At 37.5% G+C, this 11,543-nt stretch overlaps 1 protein-coding gene across 1 annotated transcript in view; it reads left to right on the top strand.

The window, feature by feature from the left end:
• LOC126152458 (protein bicaudal C homolog 1) overlaps positions 1-11,303 on the top strand; it is a 310,606-nt gene extending 299,303 nt beyond the window's left edge. Inside the window, exons 13-16 of the mRNA XM_049916007.1 lie at positions 4,764-4,882; positions 4,958-5,183; positions 8,548-8,667; positions 11,200-11,303. Coding sequence (XP_049771964.1) covers positions 4,764-4,882; positions 4,958-5,183; positions 8,548-8,667; positions 11,200-11,303 — 569 coding nt within the window. The remainder of the gene's footprint in view (positions 1-4,763; positions 4,883-4,957; positions 5,184-8,547; positions 8,668-11,199) is intronic.
• Positions 11,304-11,543: the final 240 nt, after the last annotated feature.

The following is an 11,543-nucleotide window of genomic DNA, read 5'->3' on the forward strand; positions in this document are numbered from 1 at the left end:
CTTTACAATTTCCTTGATAATCTTTAGCTTATGGCTACATTGGTATATTTTAGTTTGGCCTGTGGTGGGTAGGAAAAAAGCCTGCACTTTAGCCACCTGTCATCTCTTCCCTGTATTGTACCCACACACTTAAAATGAAAAACACTTAAAATTTGTGATGATAAATGTCTAGTTTCTTAATGACAGTAAAAATGAGTGATCACAATTCTTTGTAAATGGTAGTATTATTATGGATAGCTAATTATATTAAAAGTAAATAAAATGAATATGGTCTTGTTAAGACAGCACACAACACTTCACCGATTATACAGTGTTCCTATACTACTTGTGAGCTTCTTGCATACTTGCCATCAACATTACAACTGTCCTTTCAACCTTTATAATCATTCGCATATTCCCTCTCACAAACTTGATTCCGTTAACATCTCTTACTTGCAGATTTCTGTCTCCAATACCTGCTCTGGACTTGTTTAGTTCATTTTTATGTATAATCTAAAACATTATGTTCAGTAACTGGAATGTATCAGGATTCCTAATTGGGAATGTTATTTTGCCCTGAGGGGACTGACATTGCATAGCTTTCACTTGGAGAGGGCATGAGAATACCACATACTCAGGGATTCTAAATTACCACTGTCACACAATGCTGCCAGTCTCTTTCCTGTTCTTTGTGTGTACTGGAAGTAAGGGTTGTATTGTCATAAAACAAACCGTACCTCTGGTGAGGATGATCAGATAAATTTCTAGTATCTATGATAACTGAAAGATGATGATTGATGTTGTTGTTGTTGTTGTTGTTGTTGTAGTAGTAGTAGTAGTAGTAGTAGTAGTAGTAGTAGTAGTAGTAGTAGTGCAGCAAGGTATCATCCTGTGATGTCAGAGGGACATAATCAGTGATACAAAAAGCCTCAACTGGTGCAATACAATACACTCTTGGCAAAAGAATTGCAGACTGATTTTTTGTTTTGAACTTCGTCAACATGTGTTGTAAGGGGCTGATGTGAGAACGGAATGTAAAAGTATTGGGTCAATTCTGGTGTCAGATACCACCCGTCGGCTTTGACCAATGATGTAATGTGTGATGTTATTTTGTTTGTGCCACAGATTGCTGTCGATGAACATTAAATGATTTCTCTGGATTTCCTCGTTATGCGCATATATTAAAAATTCAATGTAGATTGTTTTGTTTTCATCTCGTAATTTGTTTTTGGCATCTTTCATTAATGAAAGTAATCGGGGTGTGTAAGAAGTCAGGGTGCATAAGTAACCTAGATTTCTCACGCTGTTCATTACAGATGAGTCGGTTGTTTTTACTGCGGAAATTCTGCTTCAGAAAATGGGTGGCAGTAAATCAACTATAAAATTTTTGCAATCATTGGGTGTCATTGCTGAATTTTGCAAGTGCAGTGTCTGTGGAAATGATACGGTTTTGACGAAGGTTGCATTATCACCAACTTCAGACAAATACATGTGAAGGTGCAGAGAAATAACATATGGAGATCCATACGCAGGGGGATGTGGTTCGAAAGTTCGACGCTGAATTCAGAAGTAATTGTCATGCTAACCTACTATTTTTGCTATGAATATTCTTGCAAATCTGTCGTGCACAAATCTGGGGTTTCGTGTGGCACTGAAGTAGACTGGTTCTCATTTTGTAGAGAACTCTGCGGGAATTTATAAGGTCTAGGGGGTCATTGGGGGGCCAGCAGTTATAGTTGAAGTAGATGAGTCACATTTTGGAAAGAGAGAGTACAAAACGGAGCACGAGGTTGTTGGGCTTTGGGTTTTCGGAGTAGCAGTTTCTGGAGCAGAATGTGTGCTTATGTATTTAGGGTTGTACCAAATGGGACAAAGGAAGTCTCCACATCTTTAATAAAAAAATATGTGGATGAAGGTTTTGTAGTCATTTCGGATGGGTTTGCTTCGTACAAGGGGTTGAGTGAAAGGGATTATCGTCATTTGGTCGTGAATCACAATATTCAGATTAAAGGTTATAAGATGGGGGCATGTAGTAATACTATCGAGGGGTATTGGGGGGGGGGGGGGGGCTGTAAAATATGTTGTCAGGTGGGGGAAGAAAGATTTCAGTGTTGCAAGGCTATTCAGATGAATACTGTTGGAGGAAGAGTATTCCTGAAGGTTATTATTTATTTCTTGCATTTATGAAAGTAGTCAGCAAAATGTACAAGCCTCATTTTGTTAGTTAGGTTTTGGTGGGTCTGACACTTTCTTGTTTTATGTTGCATTTTTATGTTACTGTATAGTGTGTGTGCTACTTTTTTTGGTTTCTTTGGAGGGAGGTTTTTGGTCATTTTAATATTTTCTGGTTACAATGGTGGGCCGAGGGGTACTGCTGTGTCTTTGCTAGAGAGTTTATGTGAATGACTCGTGGTTTCATTCTTTATTATTTTAAAATTTTGCATCTGATTGAGGGTGGGTGGTAGGGAAGAACTGATTTGGGTGTTACCTCATTCGTGCCTGGCAGTTTGTTTCTTATTATTTTTTATTAGTTATTCTGGATTTTGCTTCTTTCATTACAGTTTGACCTTCTAACATTATTATTTCTTCTAATGTCCTTACTTCATTCTTATCAGCCTCCATCTTTGATTCCTTTGGTAGTTCGTATATGGTAAGTTTCTTTACGTGTAGCCACTTTCGTGTTTTCCTTTTGGATGTTTCTGCTACACTTCTCTTATTTTTACTGTGACTCCTGGTGTATTGATTTTACTGAGTGTTATTTGGAGCTACTGTAGCTGGTGTGACTTCAGTGTAGTATAGTTATCAGTTGCAAGGTTTGGTCATTTTTACATTTTATTTCTTTACGTGGGCAGTAATGTGTGCAAAGATTTCATTTTTGAAAGTCTAGTCGTACTCTGTAGTTCACTAACAAGATCATTTTTAAGCACGTTTCTGATATAAGATTGTTGCACAACAAACAGTAATATTGGCATCTGTAACTAGAAACGATTTCTTACATAGGTTGCTTCTAGTTACCGATTCAAACTATTTGACAGTTCATTATTTAGATCATTTTTGTAGTACATGTGGAAAATATTATATAATATATGCACTCGTAATTGCTATCATTCTTATTTATTTCAGTCATCTTCAACTCGTTTAAATGAAATTTGTGCGTAAATAATAGTCACGTTAAATGTATTTTATGGCATGCTACATTAGTTTGTTGACAAGTATGATCTGTTCCATTCACAGATTGTCATTGCAGCGTCTTTGACCAATGACGTCATACGTAAGGCAAAGTCGACAGGTGGTATCGGACACTGGCAATGTGGCAACATTTCACAGTCCTTTGTAGATATATCCAGGTTGCTGGCTGTGAGCAACCAGGAAGAATACTCACTCTTGCAAATAAACAAACTTCAATTACAAAATAATCTTTAGTAATTAAGAACACTATAGCTCCTGTCACTGTCGTTTGAACAAGAGTACCAAAAACAGTCTATCTCAAGGAATTTCTACTCCTGCCTGAGTGATACTCTCCTCCAGACTGATACTGGTTGCCACACCTTCACCGTTCCACACTACCTCCATCTGTTTTTTTTTTTTTTTTTTTTTTTTTCCAAGGCCGTATCACCACTGACACCTTATGTGTAATTATATGAATAATGTTAAATTAGGAAAATCGTAATTAAATGGTAGAATAACATGCAAATTAATGGGGTTGAAGGGAAGAAATTTCCAAATCAAATGTATCACACTTGTTGCTAAAAAATTAAACTGGTGAAAAGTGATTTTCAAACACGTATGACTGGGTATCCAAAAATCTGCAATGCTGTACATAAAATTTAAGACTGATGTGGGAAACAAAAATACCTAAAAAAACCAAGAAAAACAAAGATCACTTATTTGAAGAGCTACGTTACCAAAATGTTTAATACAACCAAGCCACTATTTATTTTAAATAAAGTGTTGAAATTGAGGGAAGAACATTGATACCACTACTTTTCATATTACTGTGCAGACAATGTTCTTGATTATTTTATACGAAAAGGTTCTATAAAGATTCAAAAATATTAAAAATTGATAGTAGGATTTTAACTATTTTCTTTTTGTTATCATGTGCATAATTAAATGCTAAAGACAAAAAATGGTGCTTAAAAGTATTGTGGCAATGAAACTGTCACTGCACTGTGTAATGACAACAAAATGCGAATAAGTATTTATACATAACTTAAAAGGCTGCTCATCTTTCAAAATCTTAAGAGAATTGCTTAAGGTATGAGCAATGTAAGAAACTGGTATTAAAATAGTTTAAAGAGAATGGTAACATATTCTGGACCTTATTATGATAGTTGCCAGCTGTGATGAACATTCACAAATGTACAGTGAAATAATCATATTGCCTTATTAGTCAGGAGATCCCATCTAGGGTTGTCTGGTTGCCTGGTGCAAGTATTTTTAATATGACATAACTTTGGTTACTTGGGTGTCGTCGATGATAAAACACCACCATCTCCAAGCGGATACTCTCCGACCTGACCGGGAATTGAATGCAGGACCCCATAAGCTAGAAGCAGTGATGATAACCACTAGATCACTGTCGGCAGTAAATATACAAAACCGCTGTCTCATAGATGTCTACGTTTAAGTTACAAAAACTCATTTTGAAATATTAAAGGTAAAGAAATTTAAACAGAACTGTAAATAAATCCCCCACTGTACATTTAATAAATTTCTTGCTTCTTGTTATAAAAAATAAAGAAACTTTCATTTATTAAGCATGATTTTAATTCTCCCAACAGCAATTCAGAAACCTCTTGGAACTAATTTAAGAACTCCAACATCACTGTGGTCTGGATATGGCTTCAGCCAGTCCAGTCCAACACCAGAAATGAAACCAAAACACAATGGACTTCTCCAGGTAAGCATTATTCATCAAAAGATGTTAAAATACACCACTACATTAAGCATGACTAATAATTAGATCCCAAACTAGGATTCTGGTGATCTGGACCCATGGAAAACAAACAACTCTGTGGTATCTCCAACATTAAATTCGACTTCAGACTTCAGCAGTACATTATTAACTGGTGAAAATGGACTGATGAGTGCAAGCAACTACCTAGATTCTGCACCCACATCTGCTGTGAATCAAATTGCAGGATTGAAGACAAAGGATATTGCTTCACTTCTAACATCCATTGGACTAGAAAAATACATTTGTAAGTTATGGTCATTCTCTAGTCCTTAGTAAACATTTGTAACTGATTTGATAGGTTAATATGTGGCATAGAATTACTTTTGCATGTAACAATAATTAATAATATTGAATCCTAGATGGACTTGCCTAGCACTTCAAGCAAATTCAGAAGCCCTTCTCAACCAGTAATACCTAGGAATCTGATTTTCAATACATTACTCCACCAAGGCATAACAGTCAAGCTGCAATTGTCTTCACAAGACAAGACATGGATCCACGCTATGTTAATATTCTGAAGAACGTAATCATAATCTCACACCTTCTCTTAGAATTACCTGGAACAATCGAATAATCAGAATTGAAAGAGGAGATCGGCAAAGATAACTAGTTAGAGAACATGAGATAGATAGGGAAAGAAAGGGGAGTAAAAATGTCATCTTACTTTGCACTCTCTCTTGTTACTGCACATGCTCCTTCCACCAATCAATTAACTGTTAAGCTGTTGACAAGGTCAGAAACAAGTTGGTGTGCATGTACATTATTTGTTTTGTCTGAAGGTGACTGTCCTAATGTTCAGCACAATCGGTTTCATGTATCTTCCAGTCAACAGGTCCATGACTCAACAAGGCAGCGAAGTGTTATCTTACCTCTTATTTGAAATTCTTAACTGAGCTGGTGCATGACATTGTCAAATTAAGCACTGTTGAAATGAACTAAGTCACTCAGCCAGTTAGAGAACTGAAATTCTTTCAGAAAATTTGTTCACTGAATTTAGCTAGTAGCATTTCTGAAAAGAACAATGCTAGTGTATGTTCAGAGCTCTGTCAATGAGATATGGTCCTAAAACACAAAAGCCCATGGAAAAACTTCAGTTTCTGAGGGAGCGGAAGTCTGACAAATATTGGATGAGAACCACCATTTGGATCAGGGAACAAACTAAAATGGAAGACGTAATCATGACATGACCATAATGGATATGCAATGTAGGTGCGTAGTACACACAGACCAACAGTAGACATATGGATCAAGGAAGTTCACAATTTGATACAAAGAGAGAAAAAGATAACTAATGGAAAGTGCATAATTAGTATTAGAAAATGTGGAAGACCAACATTGTGTACAGGTGATCATAGTAATGAATGGGAAGGTTGAGAGAGAATTATGTTGCAATTGATCTCAACTGGCTGATAAAATATTTACACATTGTACACACTTGGCAAGTCATGATCTAGCATGACATAAAGGTTACGTTACATGCTGTATTTTTCATGTACCGCCGGATGATGGATAGTGTAGTTTATCTCGATTAAAATGCATAGACTTACTTATTTGTCTGGAGTCAATTGCAAAATAAAATGCATACCAACTGGCTAGTATTGAAGAGTGAAACAAACTGACACCTGAATCTAGATTCCAGAAGGACTACTACACTCAAAAATGAATTCAGAAATGCCATTGTCCAAACCCGTGCATTTGTGTGACCACATACGAAAGCTGGCTGAGTGACTCAGTTCATTTCAACAGTGCTTAATTTGACAGTGTCGTGCACCAGCTCAGTTAAGAATTTCAAATAAGAGGTAAGATAACACTTTGCTGCCTTGTTGAGTCATGGACCTGTTGACTGGAAGATACATGAAACCGATTGTGCTGAACATTAGGACAGTCACCTTCACACAAAACAAATAATGTACATGCACACCAACTTGTTTCTGACCTTGTCAACAGCTTAACAGTTAATTGTTTGGTGGAAGGAGCATGTGCAGTAACAAGAGTGTACAAACTAAGATGACATTTTTCTAAGTGGATGCTTGATCATTATTTCAATAAAGCCATTCGTGCTCCCACAATCTTGTCCATCAGTCATGATCTCCCTTTATTCCTATAGTCCCAATGTATCCATGCATTACATTTCTCATACATCAGACTGAAATATTAAATAATGGAAAGTCCAGGATGGAATAATGACAACTTGGAAAGGGCAGGTTGCTGCATACCCCATAGGGCAAGTGTTCACAGATGGGCACAATGAAAAACAATGCTAGCAATAGTTCAGCTTTTGGAAAGTACTTCTAAACTCGCGCACGTTGTTAATGACTCGCGCACGTTGTTAATGACTCGCGCACGTTGTTAATGACTCGCGCACGTTGTTAATGACTCGCGCACGTTGTTAATGACTCGCGCACGTTGTTAATGATGATCGCGCACGTTGTTAATGATGATCGCGCACGTTGTTAATGATGATCGCGCACGTTGTTAATGATGATCGCGCACGTTGTTAATGATGATCGCGCACGTTGTTAATGATGATCGCGCACGTTGTTAATGATGATCGCGCACGTTGTTAATGACTCGCGCACGTTGTTAATGACTCGCGCACGTTGTTAATGACTCGCGCACGTTGTTAATGACTCGCGCACGTTGTTAATGACTCGCGCACGTTGTTAATGACTCGCGCACGTTGTTAATGACTCGCGCACGTTGTTAATGACTCGCGCACGTTGTTAATGACTCGCGCACGTTGTTAATGACTCGCGCACGTTGTTAATGACTCGCGCACGTTGTTAATGACTCGCGCACGTTGTTAATGACTCGCGCACGTTGTTAATGACTCGCGCACGTTGTTAATGACTCGCGCACGTTGTTAATGACTCGCGCACGTTGTTAATGACTCGCGCACGTGCATAACCAATGTCTCCAGACACAAGTGGCTAACCTTTAAGTCAGGACGTTTTTAGTTTTCTATTCTGGAGGAAAGACTTTGTCCAAAAACAAATATTTCTAGCATTAATTTTTTTTCTACTTCTCTCAGATAAAAAAAATAGTAACTTTTGCTGTCTGCAGTGATTATTTTCAAAACTTTGTGAACTGCAAGAAACACTCTGCTATAGCCAGTACCAAACAAAGCTTTTGGAACAAATTACCGTTTCACTACATCAAAGTTAATGACATATGTCGATTATGACAGATGCAGATTTTTTTTTCTTTTGAATTAAATTCATGATTTTAGCTGTTGGTTATGGGAAGAACATCAGTATTTGGTTTAGTCCATTCTTACTTAACATAGTTCTGGTCTATCTAATGTCCAGAATAAATTTAGACATCTAAACTTTCTCTACTTCTGTTAACTGGAAGCTATGTCTTAGCACCTCTTACTAAATTTTACTTCCATGTATCAGTATGACTTACCATGAAGGGAATAGCGGTTTAAAGAGAAAAAGTTACATACATTACTAAGAGTTCACAGAGCAGTGCCTTAACTTGCATTACAAAGCACACACTATAGCTGCTAGTACTACTAAGGTTTCAGGTTGTCATGTTTCTAATTACTTTCTAGAATAAATGTATACAAACTGCCTTCAGCCTAAAAAGAATTTTTACATTTTCAGGTATTTTCACTAACCAAGAAATAGACGTTGACATCTTTCGTTCTCTCACTGAAAGTGATCTCCGAGAAATTGGTGTAACTGCCTTAGGAGCTCGTCGGAAGTTGTTACTTGCAATTTCAGGTACAAATAAAACTAATTTCATGAAATATTTGACTTAAGAACTAAAAAGTTGATTTCTCTTCATTGTGTGAACTAAAAGACTGGATGGCTAAAGTTGAATTATTATTTACTGTTGTAACATATGACCCTTCAGCTGGAAAAGCCTAATGACTGGCCAATAATTCGGTAAAAAACTTAGAAGTTAGGCAATGAATGAGAGGCTAAACACCTTGGAAGACAAGATATTAGTAATATTGATATACACTTATAGTAGTCATTTACAACAAGAGTTGTATGTGGAGTTGGAAAAATTTTTGGTGTAAGAAAGTCTTTCTACAAATTACTCAGTTCTGCACCACAGTCATGACTTAAATTGTTTTTGTTTTATTGGAAACCTCCTTCTCAACACTTCCTCTTAAAAGGAATGACTACATAAGGCAACATGGGTAATGAGGGTAACCACAAACCCGCATTCTCAGTGTACTTCATCGGCTTGTGTACACTGTTAAATCTATAAACATGCATGGAAGTGTTACGGCAAAATTAGACCATGCTCACATTATTGCATTACGGCAATAAGGGTTCCTAGCATGGGAAGTTGCCCATGGAATTACCATATACAAAGGCAACCAAAATATCCAACTGCTGTCATGATACAAAACAATGGTTTCTCTCAGATGTCATCCATAGCCGACACCAGTTGACAATTGATACTTAAAGGTTACAGGCAATAAATACACACAGGAGAGTACAGCAGGAGTATGTGTTGCCTTTCTGGAAGCAGCTGGGAAAGCTGTGTCCAGCCAAATACTACACAATCATCCCTCCATGATTAATTTGGCTTCCATTATGAACAGTTGTATAAACTCACCAGCACCTACACTCAGAGGTAGTGGACAAGGGGTCAATTGGAATGGAACATGGATCAAAGGCATCAGGTTCTCTTCATTAAAAAATACAGGATGGGGGCAAATAAGTGGCCCGCAGAACAGTGTCCTAAGGTACAATGAAAAACAGCAGAGGAAAGGAAATACAGTACTAACCTGCCTGAAGCAGATGTTTAAAGTGAACACCATTCACATCTTTGTAGTTTTGGGCCCCAGTCAGCAGGTTGCTGGAGGCAGATCAAAACTAGACTGCTGGAATTGCTGTAATCTCATCCAAAATGTTCGGCTGCAGTTTGTCAAGACTGAGGGTTATTGCAAAGCACTTCAGACTTGAGGGATCCCCACACAATGTAATTGTACACTGACAGATCTGGTGATCTGGCGGCCAGCTCTCGCCATGACCAGACTGACCTCTGCTAACTACTGTCGGGCTCGAAGATTGTGTAAATGTGCTCCAAGGGTCGGCCAGTTGTATGAGCAGTTGCTCCATCCTGTTGGAAGTAACAGTAGGTCTTTTAATGATGCCACAAATGATTTCAAAATGTTGGTAATTTAACATGCCAAAGTCAGCTTCTGATCATAAAAGAAGGTGGGGCCAATAATATGGTGTGACATTGCACACCAAACCCCAACCTTCTGACCATGCAATGGTGTTTTGTGGAAGTTAGGCTGTTTCTGTGCCACCCAGAACCTGTGATTTGATATAACCACTCAGGTGAAATTAGGCTTCATCAGACATCACAAACAGATCCATGTCGATATACATTCATTGTTACCTCAGTGAACAACCATTCACAACATTAGAGGTGCTGAGGAGACATCTGCTGTATTTAATGCATGAATGACACAGACTTGCTAGGGATAAATGTGTAGGTCCAGGTGGAGTATTTGTCCACATGATCAATGTGACATGCTGGACTGTTGCAAAAAGCAACTCTCTCTCTCTCTCTCTCTCTCTCTCTCTCTCTCTCTCTCTCTCTCAATTCACAGGATACCTCTGGGAGAAATTGAAGTATTAGTAGACGATCCAGAGAAAAGCTACAAATTCAAATACTTCAGCCTGTTAGACTATGCAAACATCATCATCTTCCTTATTTCTCTCTGCCACTTCTTAATGATGAATTTTTGCTTGGCTGAAATGAAGATACAATGAAATATTATTGGATGTCACTAGAGCTGCAAGTTTACTTTTAGAGGACCTTCTGTAATGAAAAAGTCCCATTATTGCAACAGTACTAAAATGAGTGTTTGTAAACAAAACTAAATGTTATGTCTACTAATGTAATTTTTTAAAGTTTCTCTGTCTTACCTATTTACAATAGTTTCTTCCTCCTACATGCACAGTGAGACTTTCTGCAAACTCACTATGCAAGTGCAGAACATATAAAGCAACAGTTGGGTAACAATTAAATTCAATCTAGATGCCCCAGGAAACAGTTTACTTAAGGGACATGATTTCCTTACAAAACTTAAGTCCAAAGAATAAAAGTATACTCAAGGCCAGGAATTTTCTCCAGGTGCAATAAAGTTAACTGGCTGTCAAAATCACATTTCGATAAACCCTAAGTTCCTTTCACAACTAAAGTTTAATTAATAAATGTTTACCTCATTTTTACTTCATTCTAAAAGAATGAATAAAACCTTAATTAAGGAATTTTATTGGCAGAGCTCAACAAACGCCAGAGCCCATTCTCTGGGAGTGCAGCCCCAGGAGCTGAACGTAAACTTGGTTCAACAATAAATAACAGTCCAATAGGAGATAAATGGTAAGAAGATATAGCTACTACTATTAAAAAAGGTGCAATAGCAAGTGTGTTGATGGTTGGAAGTGGAGATAACCAAAGAAGACTGACATGGTTATGCTTTGTGTGTTATATGGAATTCCATTATTTGTTTATTGATGATCTCAGTTGCCAATAAGAGCTTAGTGTTCTTGTTTCGCAAGTCAAAATGTTTATGCATGACAGTGTGCAGCACTTTTCTTTTATTCATTGCTAGTCTATTTTTTAC

Source organism: Schistocerca cancellata, chromosome 2 (genome assembly GCF_023864275.1).
Source record: "Schistocerca cancellata isolate TAMUIC-IGC-003103 chromosome 2, iqSchCanc2.1, whole genome shotgun sequence".
In the NCBI taxonomy this organism is placed as follows: domain Eukaryota; kingdom Metazoa; phylum Arthropoda; class Insecta; order Orthoptera; family Acrididae; genus Schistocerca; species Schistocerca cancellata.